This window comes from Talpa occidentalis, unplaced genomic scaffold (assembly GCF_014898055.3).
Source record: "Talpa occidentalis isolate TD23 unplaced genomic scaffold, MPIMG_talOcc4v2.1 talOcc4.11, whole genome shotgun sequence".
Lineage (NCBI taxonomy): Eukaryota > Metazoa > Chordata > Mammalia > Eulipotyphla > Talpidae > Talpa > Talpa occidentalis.
In genome coordinates, this window is record NW_023601104.1 from 69,100,567 (window position 1) to 69,117,952 (window position 17,386).

Sequence of the window (17,386 nt, forward strand, 5' to 3'; positions counted from 1 at the left end):
TTCCAAAACAAGACCCTAGAAACCCCCAAGTTCAACTATGTCCCTGGGCTTTGTCCACACCTTCTTGTACACATGCTTGGTTATTCATTCACCATACCCAAGGATATAAGATATGACAAAGCAGGATTCCCTCCTTGGCATCAGTGCTTTGCTTATTTCAGAAAAGACAGCAGAAAACACACAGGAAATTTTTACTTGGAACTGGGCTGTGATGAGAAGTGCCTGCTTGAACATCTCCAATTTCTGGGTTTAGTTCAGCTGCTGGATGAACTGATTGATGGGTTTACCTAGATGACCAAGTGAGCCTTATCTCCTTGAGGAAGTCTACTCTAAGCATGGGAGGCCACTAAAAGCTGGAAAGGATACAAGAACCTTGAGATCACCTGGAAATACTTCCCCTGAAGGCATTTTCATGAATGAAGTCTTCCAAGTAGATGACACCAAATTTCTCCCACATGCTCCTCCAACACTGTGTTGTCTATCAGAGGGTAGTCTTATTCTTGACCTTGGCTTGATGACATTTCAAGATTGAGTTCCTGGACAGACTTCAGATTTAGAAATCACCAGGTCACCTAAGTTTCCACTGTAAGAAGCATTTTTATGGTCTGAGAGGTCACTTTGACAAAGATACTACTGAAAATCTTTTCCAGGTGAAATCTTGCAGTAGTCCTCTGACACCATTAAATTCACCCCATCAATTCTTCAGATGAATAAATAATGGCCAAGGAATGTTTATCTGGCATTTCTTAGCCATGAGTTTTCACATCTAATTGTTTGAGGCAAACCTGATCATGTTGTTGCTGCCTAGAATCATGTAGGAATCATTCTAGTAGTTTAAATCTGAGTCCTGAAACTTTCCTCTGTTCCTTTTCTACAAGTCCCTACTTTGTCTGGGTGACTTGGAGGACCTGATAAGCCTTCCTCTTTTTCAGGTTTTCTGGAACCAAAGGAGTCTTTGCTTTTGCTCTGCTATCATTCCATCACTATGACTATGCTCATGCCAATTTCTTGTTTAAACATAATTGAAATTTTCTCCTTAATACTCTTTAAGACTCATGTTTACAGTTTAGCACTATATTTTACACAATTCAGTAGCAACCACTTGTATGAAAGGTTACATAAAGACTAAAAATCAAAACATTTCTATACTAAAAAAACCCAATGGACTGCAAGACAAAAGATTGTCAAGCAGATAAATAAGCTGCTGTTGGGTCATATGCTAACAGTTATTCAGATGCACCACCCACAAATCCCCCATCGTAATGTGAATATTAAATTATAATGCAATTTATCATTTAATATAGGGAAGGATTCATCATAAAGTGATTTGCTCCGATAGTAGACCTATCATAAAGTGGGGATCTAATGTACTCCTGTATTAACGGAAACAGCATTTATGCTCAGTTATAAACATGTTACTGGATGAAAAATTAACCCAAATTGTGGTTTTCTGCATTGCTTTTATAATTCACATCATAAACATAAAACATCTATTAATTATGAAAAATCACCTTGTAAAATGTGATTTAAAGGATTGGTTATTGTCAACCTTCTAGGAAAGTAGGTTACTTTTATATTGCTAGGAGTTTTTATTTCTAGTTGAGTCTTTCTGATTAACATTTCAAAATGTATTCAGTTTACATTGCTTATAAATAAGTCATCAATTTGTATGTTGTTTGAAGAAGATAATATTTTTGCTTGTTATTAAGAAATATTGAACTGTGAGAGTATCTAAAAAGCATGAAGCAGGTATCTTAATATAGGTGAAATTTTCAACAGTCTGAATGTATATGGAACAGTTTAATGTGCATATTTTCTTAAAGTAAAATTGAGCTATATGTTATAATGAACTAGGGCAACTAATTTAAAAATTGCTTGATATATCATTTCTTAAAACAATGAGTATTTTCTAATTTATGTTTAATAAATGTAAATATTTATTGTTAAACTCATGAAAATACACTAAGTTCTAGTTGTATATTCTTTCTATCATACTTTCACAGTGCCTGATATTCACTAAATATTTAGATAAGTGAATTTTCACACTGTGTCATGTAATAGGAAAGTACAGAGTAGATTCTGGCAGTATAGGGCTTAAAACCAGAGTTGGTCTGTTGACCTGCAGAATGTCAGTTTTTTCCCCATAAGTTAGACAAATAATACCTTAAGTGCACGTATATACTTAGCACCATTCATGACACATATAGGTGTTTAATAAATATTTCTCTATTGTTTGCATGGAAGCCTACTGCTAGTAATCACATTCCTTTTATGACTTTCAGTAAATGACATTTGATGTAAAATTGCAAACGAAAAGAGAGTCAGCATCTTTTATAAAAGTTCTGTTCTATTCTGTGATTAGAATATATAGATCATAGTTGGATGATGGTTTTATGACAGTGGTGGTGGTGTTTATATGTTGTGGAAAAGGCAGTTTGGGATGGTTAGGGTACTCATAGTATTTGTTGTTTTCCTTTAGGACAGAAAAGTGATAAAGTTAGTACAGTTTGGCTTAGTTCATTTATTTTCTGCAATGACCTCAAGTTGAACTAGGTTGATTTGTTATGTTTTTGAGGGGATGGCATTGAATTAGGGGATAGGAGGGAGTGGGATAATAGGAATCCTTACAAGACATTTGTTCATTTATGAAACATTCCTAATATGTAACACTGTAATACACAGAGGATTTAGAGCTAAATAAACTATGATCTCGTGAATTATTCAGTCCATTATGGTATAAGGAAGCTTTTTGCTACTTTTACACTGAAAAAATGTTTTTACCTCAGAACACTACTAATCTTTATATTTTTGTTTTGCTTACATATTAAAAGCAATATTTGCAGAGAACTTTATATATTTTTCTTATTTTGTCACATTCCAAAATTTAGACCTATGTATAAGTTATTTTGTTTACTAAAAGATCACTTAAAGTGCCAAAATTAGAAGTCTTTCCTAGAAACTATTTTTGTAATTACTACAACAAATAATGAACTAAAATGCTATATGCTGAAAATTTCTGACAATACCATTTTTCTTAAATTTAAATGCACTCTTTTAAGGAGATAGGTTTTGTCTCAGGAAGTAGTCTTGATGTTTTTCTTTTCTGATCTTTTTATAGAAACAGATAGGATTTGCTGAACACTCTGTCCTCTTGGCAACAAATGGCAGTTAAGTAGCAAGACAAGCATCAGAGAAAGAATGTAAAAATAATACTTTTCAACACTGCCTTATTTATCAGTACTTAAGGAGAAATCGAGAACAACAAAAGCTAAACAAACAGAATCCTTCCTTGGATCATACATTTTCTTTAAAATGCTATATGTCCCGATTTATATTTTATCTTATAACTTGATGAAAACAATAATTGGGTTTTCTCAGTGTATCTACTTTCTTAATCCCTAGTCTATCATTTATATTCTGACTTTCATTTTTACTACAGTACTGAAGTTGTTCCTTTAGTAGAAATGTTCTTTCTTCACCTCCATTTCAGTTCCTTACAGCTCACAACTTATATCTTCCATGAATTCAGTTGAGTGAAAATTCATATATCTATCATGTTCAGTAGCCATATCATACATTTAACTTACTTGAATTCAACTAAAGTTTAAAACAACACCAAGCTAAAGAGACAAATAGCAAAGAATCATTTTCTTGTGCCTAAACAAACAAAAAATAAATGAATAAGGCGCTTGCCAAAAGCAAACCAACTACTTTCTGGTTTTCTATAGAATAAACTATAATCTATTCTAATGCTGGAGGAAAAACAAATTGAATTGGATTTATATAAAGAGATACAATATGTGCAGAACAATATATAGAATATTTTATGGGCTAAAGGATTTTAAAGATTTATTTTGACTAGTTTTTGCATTACGCTGACTTTAGGAACTAATCCATGTGTGCGGTGTGGCTTCACTATATAGGTATATTGACCTTAAGTCAATCACTTGTCTTATTTTGGACTATTTTAGAAAACATTTAGATCTCTCTTGGGTGTTATATGGGTATAGAATTAGCTGAGATAGAGATAACTAGCTTAGTTCCTTTTTTGTCTTCATTTTTGAATTTTTTTGGAGGCAAATTTATATAAATACAATTATAAACAAAATAGATTAAAAGTAGAGGGTAAAAAAGTTCCTCTTTTTATACTTCGTGTTCACCTGACTTTGGGACCTTGGTCTTTATGAAAACTAATTATGTATTTATAAAGATATTGTTACATTTAGTTCATATTTGAGCCCTATTTGTTCTATACCAATGAAAAGAATTTATGGAAATGCTATTTTAAAATTTTTTAGATATTATTTTTTATTGAAGTAGCATTGCTTTATAACATAAGTTCCAATTGTGTGTCATTGAGAATCAATATTTGTATATAACCCATTAAGTTTATCACTAAACATCCAATTCTGACATTTCATTATACCATCATCCCCCTTCTAATTTACCCACTCCCCTTCCCCTTTCCCTTTTGGTAACCACTAATTGGTCTTATAGTCCAGAAGTTTATTTTTGTTTATATAGTTCATCTCTTTGTTTTCACTGTATTACTACATAAAAGCAAAAATCATACAGCGTTTGTCTATCATTGTCTGACTTATTTCACTAAGCGTAATATCCTCTAGCTCCATTCAATTGCTGGACATAACTTTGTGATGTTGTTGCAAATAACAGGATTTCATCCTTTTCTTTTTTTAATAGTTGAATAGTATCCCATTGTGTATATATACCATATCTTCTTAATTCACTCATCTCTCCATGGGCACTTAGGTTGTTTCCGCTGTTGCCTAATGTAAATAATGCCACAATAAATACGGGAGAGCATATATCTCATTGAATTTATGCTTTTGCTCTTTTTGGCTTAATATTCAGAAGTGGGATAATTGGATTGTATGGAATGTCTATTTTTAATTTTTTGAGTTTTCTTCTTGCTGCTTTTCATAATGGCTGCACCTGCTTACATTCTCACCAACAGTGTATAAGGGTTCCCTTCTCTTCACATCCTCTCCAGCACATGTTTTCTTGTCTTTTGGATAATAGCCATTCTCCCATATCTGTTTATAGAAACGGATATGATTGGCAAATCAAAAGCATTTCTTTTTTTTTTTTAAATATCAATTGCTATTTTATTTTTTTTAATATTTATTTATTTACACAAGCACTGGGTACAGTCAGAAGGGCAGGAGGGTGAGAGAATTCACCAGAGCCAGAGCGGGAAACAGAACAGGCAGTTGACAAAGTACACTGCTGAGGGGAGCAGTGGGCGGCAGAAGAGATCTGCGCGCATGTGGGACCCTCGCCCGGAGGCCGGGGATCGAACTGGTGCTGCAGAGGCCGCGGGCAACCTCGCAACCCAGCGCTCAACTGCTGAATCACCGGGGAGGCCCCAAAAGCATTTCTTCATTAAGAGATGATGAACATCTTTTCCTGTGCCTGTTGGATATCTGAATGTCTTCTTTGGCCATGCATTTATTTCAGATTTACTGCCCATTTTATAACTGTTACTTTTTTCAATTGTTGAGTTTTATGAGCTCTTCCTATATTTTGAGTATTAACCACCTGTTTGACATATGATGTACAAATATCTTCTCCCATTCAGTAGGGTGGCTTTTTGTTTCGATGCAAATTTCTTTTGCTGTTCAGAACAGCAAAAGATGTAGTCCCATTTGTTTATTTTTGCATTTATTTCCCTTGCTGTTAGGAGTAGAATATCCAAACATATCTCTAAGGCTGCTGTCAAGAAGTACATCACCTATGTTTTTCTTCTATGCATCTTATATTTAACTCTAATCTGTTTTCTGTTACTTTTTATGTATGGTGTGAGATAGTGGTCTAATTTCATTCTTTTATGTGCAGCTTTCCAGTTTCCCCAACACATTTATTGAAGAAATGTTACTTGCTCTGTTGTTAGTTCTTGGCACCTTAGTTGTAAATGCACTGTCTATATGTGTATGGTTTAATTTCTGAGTTCTCAATCCTGTTCTACTGATCTCTATTCCAAAACCAAGCTGTTTTTATTACTGTCACTTTATAGTCTAGTTTGAAGTTAGGGCGTGTAATACCCCCATTTTTGTTCTTTTTTTTTCTCACTAGTGTTTTTGCTATTTGGGGTATATTTTTTCTTTTCTTTTTTTTTCTTTTTCTATTCCCCATACAGTTGCACCCCCCTACTTTGATAGTGTGTCTGGGGTATTTTGTAGTTCCATATAAATTTCATTGGTATTTTTGTTTGTTTTATTTCTGTGAAGAGTGTGATTGGGATTTTGATAGGGATTGCGCTGAATATATTGTTTTAGTTGATATAGCCATTTTAATGACGTTAATTCTTCCAATTCGCGAAAATTGAATACCTTCCCATCTCTTCAAGTCTTCTATCCTTTCAACAATGTTTTATAGGATTTGGTTGTAATTTGATAATTCCAGAAATTCTTTGACTTTTAAGAATATGAACTGATTATTACTAACAAGCTAGAAAAATATGGTGGTATTCTTATTGTATTCAGAATGAAACCTCTTTCATATTACCAAAAAAGCCTATTTTGTGTGCGTATTTTTTTTTTTTTGAGAAGGAAATATTTTGGGAAAATTGATAATCAAATTCCTAGCATTACATTTTAAAAACATGAAATGCTCATAAAGGCTTATTTTGGGGGGTATAAGTCAGCAATGGAATGCTTAAAAGAATCAATTATATATTTTTAAAAATTCTACTCTTTCTGAAAACATGGATTCAGCAAGGGAATGTAGTCCAGCGATTCTTGTGAGGAGTTGGGAATCTGGACTTAGTGTTTGTTTTCTTTTTCAACTGGCTATTTTCCTAAAATATATAAAATCAAGTTATTTTACATTAAATATGAAAAAAATTGCATTTATTTTTTTATGATATATTTTGACATTGTGGCTTATTTTAACTTAGTGATTTGAAATCATAGCAGGTTAGATCTAGAAGACCATCTGGTTCCCCAATTCTCTCCTTATACCCCCATTGTAGAGGATGAAAATGAAGTTCACAGAAATTGTATCAACTGAGTTCATTTTAGTTTAGAGCAGTGCCAACATAAGTATATAGTTACCTCTTACAATGCAAGGTCTTGACCCTCATTTGTCTTATGCTGTTTACCATAAATTTTGAAAGAAATTAGAGAAAACGTTTTTTATGGCAGGAAAGAAATTGTTCTTACCATGAAATTATGTGCTACCAGGAAGTTGTTACCATGCAGCTGTTGCAGTGATGACAGACTGATATCACCCTAGAGTGACCAGAACAGCATAATATAAAAAAAAAAAAAATTGATGTGCATGGTCCTAAAATAAACTAAAAACAACTGAATTGCAAGCAAAAAACACTACTTAGAATGAACAGCTTGAAGGCAGTGCCAGATATAATCTTTGAGTATTCTCTATCCCATTAAAAAATCATGAGTATATATGAACTAAAATTCATATACAGATGTATAAATACATTTGAATAGATAGAAACATGTATAAAATATGCGTATACACACAAAATACATGTACAAATGTTTACATAAATATTTAAATTATTGGAATACTTGCCAAAATGGAAACAGTATTTCAGCAATAATTTATTTTCTAGAAGGTCTTCTGGAAATAACCACTAGAATTGTAGTGGTCTAATGCTTTAAGAAGAATGAAATATACTGGTTTTTAGTTCCTTTAGTAATGTAATGCATTATTTGATAAATTTAACATGTGTTAGGACCTGGTTTATGAAAACAACCACCCCTCTCTTTCTTATTCTTTCCTCCTCTCTCCCTCCCTTTCCTTTCCTCTTCCTCCATTTTCTTGTCCTCTTGTACCATCCTCCTTTTCCTCTTCATCCTCTGGTTATTTGCATTTAGATAATTCTAAGAAATAAAGGGCAAATTCCCATTGAAAAGAGATTTATTAGATTATAAGCTCCCTGAGGGCAAAGGCTTGTAAGTATTTTGTTCACTGCTGTGCTTTCAGATCTTGGCATATAGTCAGTGTTAAATAGTTTTTATGTTGAATGGGTGGTGATTGCAACAGAATAACCACAAAGTTTTGTTACCTGAAATTTTGTTAAAATGAACTGTTAAATGGCTAGAAGCACATTTCCAGCCTAGGGATAAAAAGTATCCAGTGACTCTATAATGAATAAATGAAAGAAAACAATATTAAAATATAGAGAAGCTGTACTTTAATGTTTTACAGTACTTTTGATTATGTTTCACAGTACTTTTGATTAATAAACTTTAGTTCTTTATGGTTAGTAAGAGGGTTGTTAAATGTGTAGAATTTGGAAACCTAGCACCCCATTTTTACAGCTTTTCCAGTGTTCTCACCTGATGACTATTTACATACATTCATGTATTCGTTCCATCAGCAAAACACCAGCCAATTCTTTGGTGTCAGGCACTGTGCATGGCAGTGGATGTGAGGTCTTATAAATCTAATGGGGGAGATATGTTAAACAGCTGTACAAAGAGAGTTAAACAAACATACAGGATTATTGGCAGATATGTTGAGATGAGACTAACCTCGCAAATAAAAGTAAAGACAAAAATTTACAGTGTTATGAATCTTATAATTGTGTTAAAGGAGTTTAGAATCATCCTAAATTGCTAATACTTTATGAATTGCAACCTCTTTTGTGGCACGTGACAGATAATTATATGCTGATTTATTAATTTGAAAGGGTACTTTCATTTTTGGTAGTTTTTTTATTACTTATTTCAATAACATATGCTAATGATAATTAAGTTTGTGACTATTATTTTTATTAGACAACTATATTTTCTTTAGTCATGTTATTCTATATGATTTGCTGCTTTCTATTTTTTTTTTTTTTAAATATTAAATTTTATTTTTATATTCCCCCATACAATTGCAAACGCCCCATTCTGACCCCAATCCTTCCCCTCCCGCCCCACCCCCCCAAAAGTGTCTCTGGTTCATAGTTTTTTGTTGATTTTGATTTTCACTTTCTTATATTCATTTTCCTGGTCCCTTATTTAAGTTTTCTAGATTCCTGCTATGAGTGAGACCATCCGGTATTTTTCTTTTTCTTTTTGGCTTATTTCGCTGAGCATGATCCCTTCCAGTGCCATCCATGTTGCTGCAAATTGCATGTGTTTATCTTTTTTGAATGCTGAGTAATATTCCATGGTATATATGTACCACATCTTCTTGATCCAGTCATCTATTTTTGGGCATTTGGGTTGTTTCCAAAGCTTAGCTATTGTAAACAGTGCTGCTATAAACATAGGAGTGCAGGTGCTCTTTGGAATTGATGTTTCTGTGTCCTTTGGGTAAATACCTAGGAGTGGAATTGCTGGATCATATGGAAGCTCTATGTTTAGTAGGTCCAGAAATCTCCACACAGCTCTCCATAGTGGTTGGACCAGTTTGCAGTGATTTGCTGCTTTCTAGATGAGTGTGTGTATTAATATAATGATCAAGTTTTTAAAATTACAGCCATGTTTAATTTCCTTTGTCATCACAAATTTGTATTGTTCTTCTAATGTCTGTATGTTTTTCTACATGGAAACAAGCTGATTTTTAGAAAATCTTGGAAAGATTTTTGGGAATATGGAAAATTTTTGACTAACAGATTGATTGAACTATAATCCAGGACTCTAAGGTTTATCTTAGAAGAGAAACAGGTCTCCATTTTGTTACACTCCAGGGAAGTGAAGACATTAGTTACACTACTGAGTGTGGAGTTTGCAGGTGGTTTTTTCTCCTCTGAATGTGGATATTACCTAGGTTGCATGAGTTACTTTTGCTCTTCTTACTGCATTTTCACCCTCAAGCATCATTTTTTTTTAAACAAGAGAACAAATCCACTTTCATTTATTTGTTTTTCAAAAAGTGCAAATCCTTGAGGGATTCACATTATTTTATGGATTCTGTGTCCAATGGACTTAGTAGGAAGGTTGCTTCAGAATTTGGCATGAACCATGTCAGATTCCATGGGTGTGAGTAAACATTCCTCATATTACTTTTATTCAATTTGTCAACAGGAGTTACATGTAAGCACATCTCTTGCCTAGATGGAATTTAGATTTGTTTCAAGCATAAGCATCTTCAAATTTAAGAAGAGTTGTAAAGTTCCTTTGTTCTGGAAACCATGCTTATAGCCATGCTTGAGTCTATAGCCTTCTAGCCATATTTTTTTGTTGTTGTTGTTATCCATATGCAATTCATTTTTATTGAAGTAAGATTGATTGACAACATTGTATATGATTCAGGGGTATAGTTCAGCCTCTGTAGATGCCTGTCACCATATGCCATACATCACACAAGGCACCCATAGTCGGCCTGCATAATCAGTTGGACCTCCTCCTCTTTTGCTGTTCACCATCCCCCTCTCCCTCTTGTACTTTCAGTTCTACAATCAGATTTCTAGGGCTTGTTTTGGATTCGGTTTTGTTGGACCCTTTGTTTTATTTTTCTATATACAGTGAGTGAAACCATGTGGTATTTGCCATTTTCCTGGCTCATTTTGCTTAGCATAATTCCCTCTAGTTCTAGCCATTTGTTGCAAATGGCAAGAGTTCTGTCTTTTTTTATAGCTGCATTGTATTCCATTGTATATACATATCATCTTAATCCATTCATATCATCTTTAAATTTATTTACTTATTTATTTTAAAAAGATTTATTTTTATTTATTTATACAAGCACTGGGTACAGTCAGAAGTGCGGGAGGGTGAGAGAATTCACCAGAGCCAGAGCGGGGAGCAGAGCAGGCAGACTGAAGTACACTGCTGAGGGGAGCAGCGGGTGGCAGGAGAGGTCTGCATGCCACGTGGGACCCTCCTCTGGTGGCCAGGGAGCAGCCAGGGATTGAACCGGTGCTGCAGAGGGTGCGGGCAGCTTCGCAACCCAGCACTCAACCGCTGCGCCACTGGAGAGGCCCCATTCATATCATCTTAATCCATTCATCTGTCTTTGGGTATTAAGGTTGTTTCTTTAACTTTAATAATGTAAATGGTGCTGCAGTGAACATAGGAGTGGTTATATATCTTCAAATTAGTGGTTTTGCATTCTGGGGGTTGACATCTAGAAGTAAAATTGCTGAATCATATGGTAGATCTGTTTTTCATGTTTTGAGAAACTGCCATACCATTTTCCATATGGACTGGACTAGTCTACGTTTTCATGAACGGTGTGTATGAGCTCTCCTTCTTCTCCACACCTTGACTAACTTTTGTTGTTTCTGGGCTTTTTGATATGGCCCATTTTCACAGATGTGAGATGGTATTTTATGTTAATTTTGATTTGTATTTCCTTGATGATAAGTGATGATGAGCATTTTTCCATGTGCTTATTGACCTTCTCTATTTAGTCTGTGGAGAATTGTCTGTTTAGTTCTTCTGCCTATATGTTTCAATTGGGTTTTTGTAGTTTTTGAAGTATATGAGTTCTTTGTATATCTTGGATATTCGCCCTTTGTTAGATGTATGATGTGCAAATATATTCTCCCTTTCATGAGGGTTTCTTTGTTTTAGTGATAGTGTTTTTTCTGTGAAGAAACTTTTTTTTTAAGAGATTTTATTTATGCATGCCTATAAGAGCTGGCTGGGTACAGGCCAGAGATGCGGGGGGTGAGAGGATTCATCAGAGACAGAGGGGAGAGCAGAACAGGCAGACTGACTGAAATACACTGCTGAGGGGAGTAGCGGGCAAGACAGGAGAGGTCTGCTGCGCCATGTGAGTTGTTCCCTGGCCGGCCGGGGATTGAACTCATGCTGCAGAGGCTGCGGATTGCTTCATATTGCTGTGCCCAACCCCTTGCGCTACCAGGGAGGCCCTGTGAAGAAACTTTTGAGTTTGATGTATTCCTACTTGTTTATTTTTGCTTTTGTATATATATGGGAGTCAAGTCCCCAAATACAACACTGAGGCCAATGTCAAAGGGTGTTTTACCTATGTTTTCTTCTACGTATTTTTGGGTTTCCAATCGTACATCCAAGTTTTTAATCCATTTTGGTTCAATTTTTGTGTGTGGTATGCGATGGTGGTCTAATTTCATTCTTTTGCATGTTGCTGTCCAGTTTTCCCAGCACCATTTGTTGAAGCGACTTTCTCCAAGGTTTTAGAAGCACTGTTTCCAGGGGCCTCCCTGGTGGCGCAAGGGGTTAAGATGCAACCTGTGAAGCTATCTGCAGTCACTGCAGCATAAGTTTGATCCCCGGCCAGGGAGATACCCACATGGCACAGCAGACCTCTCCTGACTTGCCCGTTGCTCCCCTCAGCAGAGTACTTCAGTCAAATCTGCCTGTTCTGTTCCCCACTTGTCTGGTGAATCCTCTCACCCCCCACACTTCTGGCCTGTACCCAGTTCTTGTATGCATAAATAAATTTTTTTTAAAAAGTACTGTTTCCAGCAGACCTAAGTAATTTGCCATTTATTTATTATTTATAATGGCAAAATAACAAAAAATGGAAGGGTCACTCAGCTTTGTGTTATACTTTTGAAAGTTAGCAAAATATGCATAAATTACTTCAAGGTGGGTATGTTTGAAGACTCAGTGCCTAAAATCTTATTTATTCTCATCACTATCTTCATTTTGATGCTGATGATAGCTAAATTTCTCTTGATTTAATCTTACATTTTTAGCCGATTTTACTGAAAATCTCTACTTGGATATTTAATGGTCAGCATTGTTGAATTGATATCAACCACCATTTTAAAATTTTTGTATTTTTAAACAGCTTTTCACAGTATAATTTATCTACCATAAAAATCACTCAAACAGTACAATTCAGTGACTTTTTGGTATCCACCTGTTGTCACTCTCCATTCATATTTCTATCCAATGAAATTGAAATCATGCAAAGCCTGGGGGATGTCATGGTTTGTGGATCCTCAACTGTGTGCTTATAAGTGCAGGACATGACTTAGGCTCAGGGTGAAACAACAATGGGCTTTATTAACAAAGGAGAAATTGGGGAAAAGGAGTTTCTTAGGCCACCACCAATGGCTGGCCATTCTACCACAGATAGTGTCTGTAGTATCCAGGAGCCCAAAGCAAAGACTGCTCATGCAAGATAACATTGTCCTTTCAAGTTGATCCATTAGCTGGTGGTATGTCAGTAAGTTGTGGGGCCATTTACAGTGGCAGTTGTAGGTGATCACACCTCAGCCTGCTCCTGAGGTGGCACTGAAGCAGCAGCATCAGCTATCCAGAGCCTGGGCTGGACAGCACCAGACACTGAACTGGACAGCACCAGAGGCAGCAGTGCTAGGATGTGGTGCCAGAGAATCGGAAGTGGTGGACGGCTTTCAGAGGGCCTGGGCATAAGTGAGCATTGGTGGTTACAGGTCAGCACTAATCAGCACGTGGTAGAGCCAGATGTACCAATTACCAATGTTATAGCTCTTAGAGATGCCAGACATAAGCTAATGGCAGACAACTCTTATAGAAACATTGGGCAAAGGTGAACAGTGCCATTCATCAGGCAATGTTGGAGGCAGGGCCAGAGGCAGGAACAGTGGTCAGACCGAAGTTTTAAGCAGAGAGCAAATGTAGAGGTCTGGGAAGGTCTTGAAGACTCCAGAAAAGTGTGTCTGAAGCCGTTTGATGAATATTATCTGATGAATGGGCTCATGCTGACTGCTGCCGTGGCTTATATTCCCTTCAAGGTTATCACCGTTCAAGCCTGATTGGTTTATTTGTAGTTCCAGGTGTTTGATTGGTACCTTTTGAGCTCAAAACTTATCAGTCTGTTTACATTCTTAGATGGTCTCAAAAACATGTAAGGATAGACTATGCTTATATATTCGCTGAGTTCTTTCATTACATTGAACTACTGTACTCTTTAAGACTAAATTTGAATTTAATGACAGATTTGGTTTTCCTCCTTTAAATTGTGTCTGTGACTTTACGTTAATTATATAAGGTGGGTTTCTGTAATAAATTGTACCCATGGAACGGTACACACAATGGATACTATTTTTAACATGAGGAATTTTGTTCATCTTTAATGTGAGTAAAATAAGTAAGACTATTCAAAGATAATGAATTTCTTCATTTTTTAACAGGGTCAACATATTTCATCAGCACCTATTCAAAAACTTGAAGAAGCTTTATATGAATACCAACCGTTGCAAATAGAATCATGTGGACCACAAGTTCCTGAGCTTGAGATGCTAGGACGACTTGGGTAAGTGCCCAAAAAACTTCTTGCTGAGGAGCTAAGTTTTAGTGCTTTGTGATTGCTGTTTTTAGCTAACATTCTTAACTTTTGAGTTAACAGAATTGTGCTCTTTTGTTAAAAAAGAAAAAAGAATGGTGCCTAATAATAAGTTGATACATTAATTTTCTATAGTCTTGTTAGGTCTTTTGGGAATAAGTTGTATTGGTTCCAAATGTACTGTTGATGGCCATACTGAAATAGCTGTAAGTTTTCAGCTCACTGTCAGTGAATTGTTTTTTTTTTTTAAGAAATTGGGCCTTAATTTAATTAGTACTCTGCCAGTACATATGTGACAATTGTGCTTGTTGCCATGAAAAAGACATATTTATTCACTGTCTGCTATCAATAATGAAACTGTATTTATGAGAAATTAGCCGCAAAAAATATATATATATATTTTAAAGATTTATTTATTTATTTATACAAGTACTGGGTACAGTCAGAAGTGCAGGAGGGTGAGAGAATTCACCAGACCCAGAGTGGGGAACAGAACAGGCAGACTGACAAAATACACTGCTGAGAGGAACAGCGGGTGTGGCAGGAGAGGTCTGTTGTGCCATGTGGTACCCTCGCCGTAGGCCTAGGGAACAAACTGGCGCTGCAGAGGCTGTGGGCAGCTTCACAGCCCAGCGCCCAACTGCTGTACTGCCAAGGAAGGCCCACACAAAATATATTTTGTCAAAAGATATTATGTAAGGCTGATCCAGTGAATCAAAAGCCATATTTATATGGATTTGTTTTGAAAGTGAGACCAGTGATATAGGTGATCACAGTCTGCCTCAAAGGATCAGGTATATTTGTATACTTGAAAAGTACTGGCACAGACTTCTTGGATGGAGCAAGTCATATCTTGGTCTGATTTCTCATCCTAAGCAATTGAATGAAAACATGATCGTTGTTTCTTAACAAAATAAAACAGTTTAAAGAAGGGCCTCCCCTGGTGGTACAGTGGTTGAGTGCTGGGCTGCGAAGCTGCCTGCAGTCTCTGCAGTGCCGGTTCGATCCCTGGCCACCGGCGAGGGTCCCACTGGCGCAACAGACCTTTCCTGTCTCACCTGCTGCTCCCCTCAGCAGTGTGTTTCGTCAGTCTGCCTGTTCTGGTCCCTGCTCTGACTCTGGTGAATTCTCTCACCCTCCCGCATTTCTGACTATACCCAGTGCTTGTATGAATAAATAAATAAATCTTAAAAAAAAAACAAAACCGTGTAAAGAATATAATGTTTTAATGGATTCAGTATAGTCACATAATTAAAAGTAATAAAAAGACCCAACAGAAAAAAAATATAGATAAAACCTACATGTATCTTCAAAACCAGAAGCAAAATCTTGAGCATAATGTATGTTATATTAACATATGAGCACAAGGGCTGCAAGGTTAAATTACTATTAATTTGATAGATAATTTACTTATCTGCTTTGGGTATATGTTAAGGTTTGTTTTTTAGTTCTGTATTCTTTTAAAGTTCTACCACAGAAGCACGAAGATACGGGGATATGAAACAAAATCTAAAACCCTTTCTGAGTTTGAGATTATAAAGTTACCAGTATTGGCCTAAATACTAAAACTGAAATTTGAGGAGACAGACAGAATTACTGGCTATGATGTAAAAAGTTATAAGTGATAAAGAAATTTATCCATCTCTTAGATTAGCAAGTGCCAGAATTAAGACTAAAATAAATTCTTTTGAAAGCTTTATAATGTCCATACAGGCAAAATACTTAAAATAGTACTCCTCTGTTTCAGGGTTTTGCATTTTCCAAAAAATTTGTCATCGAAATTATACTTTAAAGATCATGGTAATGGCCATACATAATAACAATGCACAAGTAAAATGTATGACAATAATATAAAGGATAGGAAGGGGGGAAAACTGCTGCCATAATGTTTTGAAACACTGTTTGTGGAGTGGTATAGTAGTATTTGAAGAAAACTGTGGTAAGTTAAAGATGTTTAATATAAACCTCTAGATCAACTGCTAAAAATGTAAAGCAAAGAGGGATAGTCATCAAGTCAATAGCAGAGAAAATCATGAGATACTAAAAATTATTTTATTAATGGAAAGAAGGCAGAGAAAGAGGGAGGTAAAAATTAAAGAAGAAATGGGACAGTTAGGGGACAAATAACATGAGGGTAGATTTAATCTTAAATTGATTGGTAATTACATTAAATGTAAATCTTCCAAACTAGAAATTTCCAATAAAACTTTCTGAAATGATGTAGGACTACTTACTGTTTTCTTTTTGTAATCATTCTGGGACTCTGATTTCACTTATTTTAGACCTTTTCATTTATTTTGGATGCTCTGTTTTGTTTTTCAACCTTTCCTTAAATTTGTGTTCTGAGAGTCTGGATAATTCCTCTTGTCCTAGCCTTACATTTACTTATTCTTCTATTTCCCTTCTGCTAAGCCCATCAAAAGAATTCTTTCTGATGTTGCAGTTTTTATATATAGCATTTTCCATTTACTCCTTTTTGTAATTTCCATCTCTTTGCTGAAATTCTGTTATATTTTCTCTAGATTATTAATTTTTTTATTCTTTCATTTAGGTTAATTTATTACTCATTTTAAAGTGGGTTCCTCATTGATAGCTCAACATCTTTGGGTCTGCTTCTATTGATTATTTTATGTGTTATTTATGGATTTGTTTTTCCTGTTTTCTTGTGTTTGTTATAATTATTATTTGAATTTTGTATAGTCTGTACAGCAGAACAGTTGAGACTGAGATAAATGATATTAATGCCCAGAAATATTAATATTCCTTTTTCTGTCAGGTGTTTACTATAGGAAGATGAGTATTAAGTTTGTAGTTTTATACTTGTTTGGGTTTCGTTGTTGTTCTAGTATTATCATTGTGCCCCAAACTTCAGATTCTTTCATTTCTTGTCTGTTGCCATTTCATATCTAGTATGAGACCTGGAGTGCTGGAGGGATTTTCTCAATTTTCCTGCCTTATCCTTAGCTTTCAGCAGGTACTGCAAGGCTGAGCGACAAAGGGGTTCTTTCTCGATACCTCTCTTGTTTTTACTTGGAATAAGTCTTAATGTTGGGAGCAATGGGATTTCTCTTGTCCCAGCCTTGGCTCTCTTGTTCAACTTTAGTTTTAGGGATTCTATGTGCCCACGCCTCAGGGTGTTGCTTTCTCAATATGCCTCTCTTTCACAGAGGCAAAGAACTTCTTTTTCCTACTTCAGCGT

At 35.5% G+C, this 17,386-nt stretch overlaps 1 protein-coding gene and 1 pseudogene across 2 annotated transcripts in view; one reads left to right on the top strand and one right to left on the bottom strand.

Annotated features, from left to right (window-relative positions):
• MNAT1 (MNAT1 component of CDK activating kinase) overlaps window positions 1-17,386 on the top strand; it is a 148,474-nt gene that overhangs the window by 85,554 nt on the left and 45,534 nt on the right. For both annotated transcript variants that reach the window (XM_054690878.1, XM_037503468.2), the window contains exon 7: window positions 14,036-14,157. In XM_054690878.1, the coding sequence (XP_054546853.1) occupies window positions 14,036-14,157 (122 nt within the window). The remainder of the gene's footprint in view (window positions 1-14,035; window positions 14,158-17,386) is intronic.
• On the bottom strand, window positions 250-10,348 carry LOC119239515 (60S ribosomal protein L7-like 1; annotated as a pseudogene).